The 873-nt window shown below is 44.6% G+C and overlaps 1 protein-coding gene across 2 annotated transcripts in view; it reads left to right on the forward strand.

The window, feature by feature from the left end:
* The window catches only part of LOC107576614 (phosphoinositide-3-kinase-interacting protein 1-like), a 5763-nt gene that overhangs the window by 2495 nt on the left and 2395 nt on the right, over window positions 1–873 (forward strand). For both annotated transcript variants that reach the window (XM_016262760.1, XM_016262761.1), the window contains exons 4-5: window positions 313–507; window positions 595–673. In XM_016262760.1, the coding sequence (XP_016118246.1) occupies window positions 313–507; window positions 595–673 (274 nt within the window). The remainder of the gene's footprint in view (window positions 1–312; window positions 508–594; window positions 674–873) is intronic.

Genomic DNA, 873 nt, shown 5'->3' on the forward strand with positions numbered 1-873 from the left:
ATTTTTAATCAAAATTCAAACTTCGCATAGACTTCTCTGGTGATGTATGCCTTTCTTTTCCATTAATTTAATCCACTTATACATCACCCCTTTCTTACAATCAACTGCAAGCTCGCATTCTGATCTGCCTCCATCCAATCAACAACCGCAAGAAAACAATTGTCCGTTCACTCACTCCCACAGACCGCAGCAAAACTGCTTAGTATAAATGTTTTGTTAATTGAAGGGAGTGCAAAGCTGATTTACATTAGTGCACAGATTGAGAAAAAAACAGAAAAACACTCATATCCTGTTCATCCTGTCACCCCACAGACCAAAACTCCACAGAAGCCACAACTCCAGAAGAGTCGGTCCCCACTCAGGGACTCACCCCAAGGATGGTGGAAACCTTCGAAAACGCTGACTCCTTCCCCTCGCAGGTGGAGGGTGCGGCGGTGCAGCCCGTGAAGGGAGTCCAACAGCAGGTCAGGAGTGGACCCAAGAAGAAGAAAGACCTTGGGACTCTCGGTAAGTGTTGAGTTGTCTAAAACATCAAACTACATCCAAGAACCGAGAAGTTCATGGGTATATTGGTTGTCTTTGCTACCTTGGCAGGTTATGTTCTGGCCGTCTTCATGATGGCCATTATCATCCTACTTGGAGGTGGCATCACAATGGGATACTTCTACAAACGGTCAGTACAACCTGCAACACAATGTCCCATTACTGTGTGCACTTAAGAATGGAGAATAGACAGCTGATGTCAATAGAAAAGCACAACAGACAAAAATCCAAACAAAAAAGGCTCTTCAGTTCTTCAGAATGAGGAGACTTGAGGTCAAATGTGTGGCCGGTACTACAGTTCATAGTGAGATGCTGGTTTTGATCGACTCC

This window comes from Sinocyclocheilus grahami, unplaced genomic scaffold, assembly GCF_001515645.1.
Source record: "Sinocyclocheilus grahami isolate Dianchi unplaced genomic scaffold, SAMN03320097.WGS_v1.1 scaffold4029.1, whole genome shotgun sequence".
NCBI classification, from domain to species: Eukaryota; Metazoa; Chordata; class Actinopteri; order Cypriniformes; family Cyprinidae; genus Sinocyclocheilus; species Sinocyclocheilus grahami.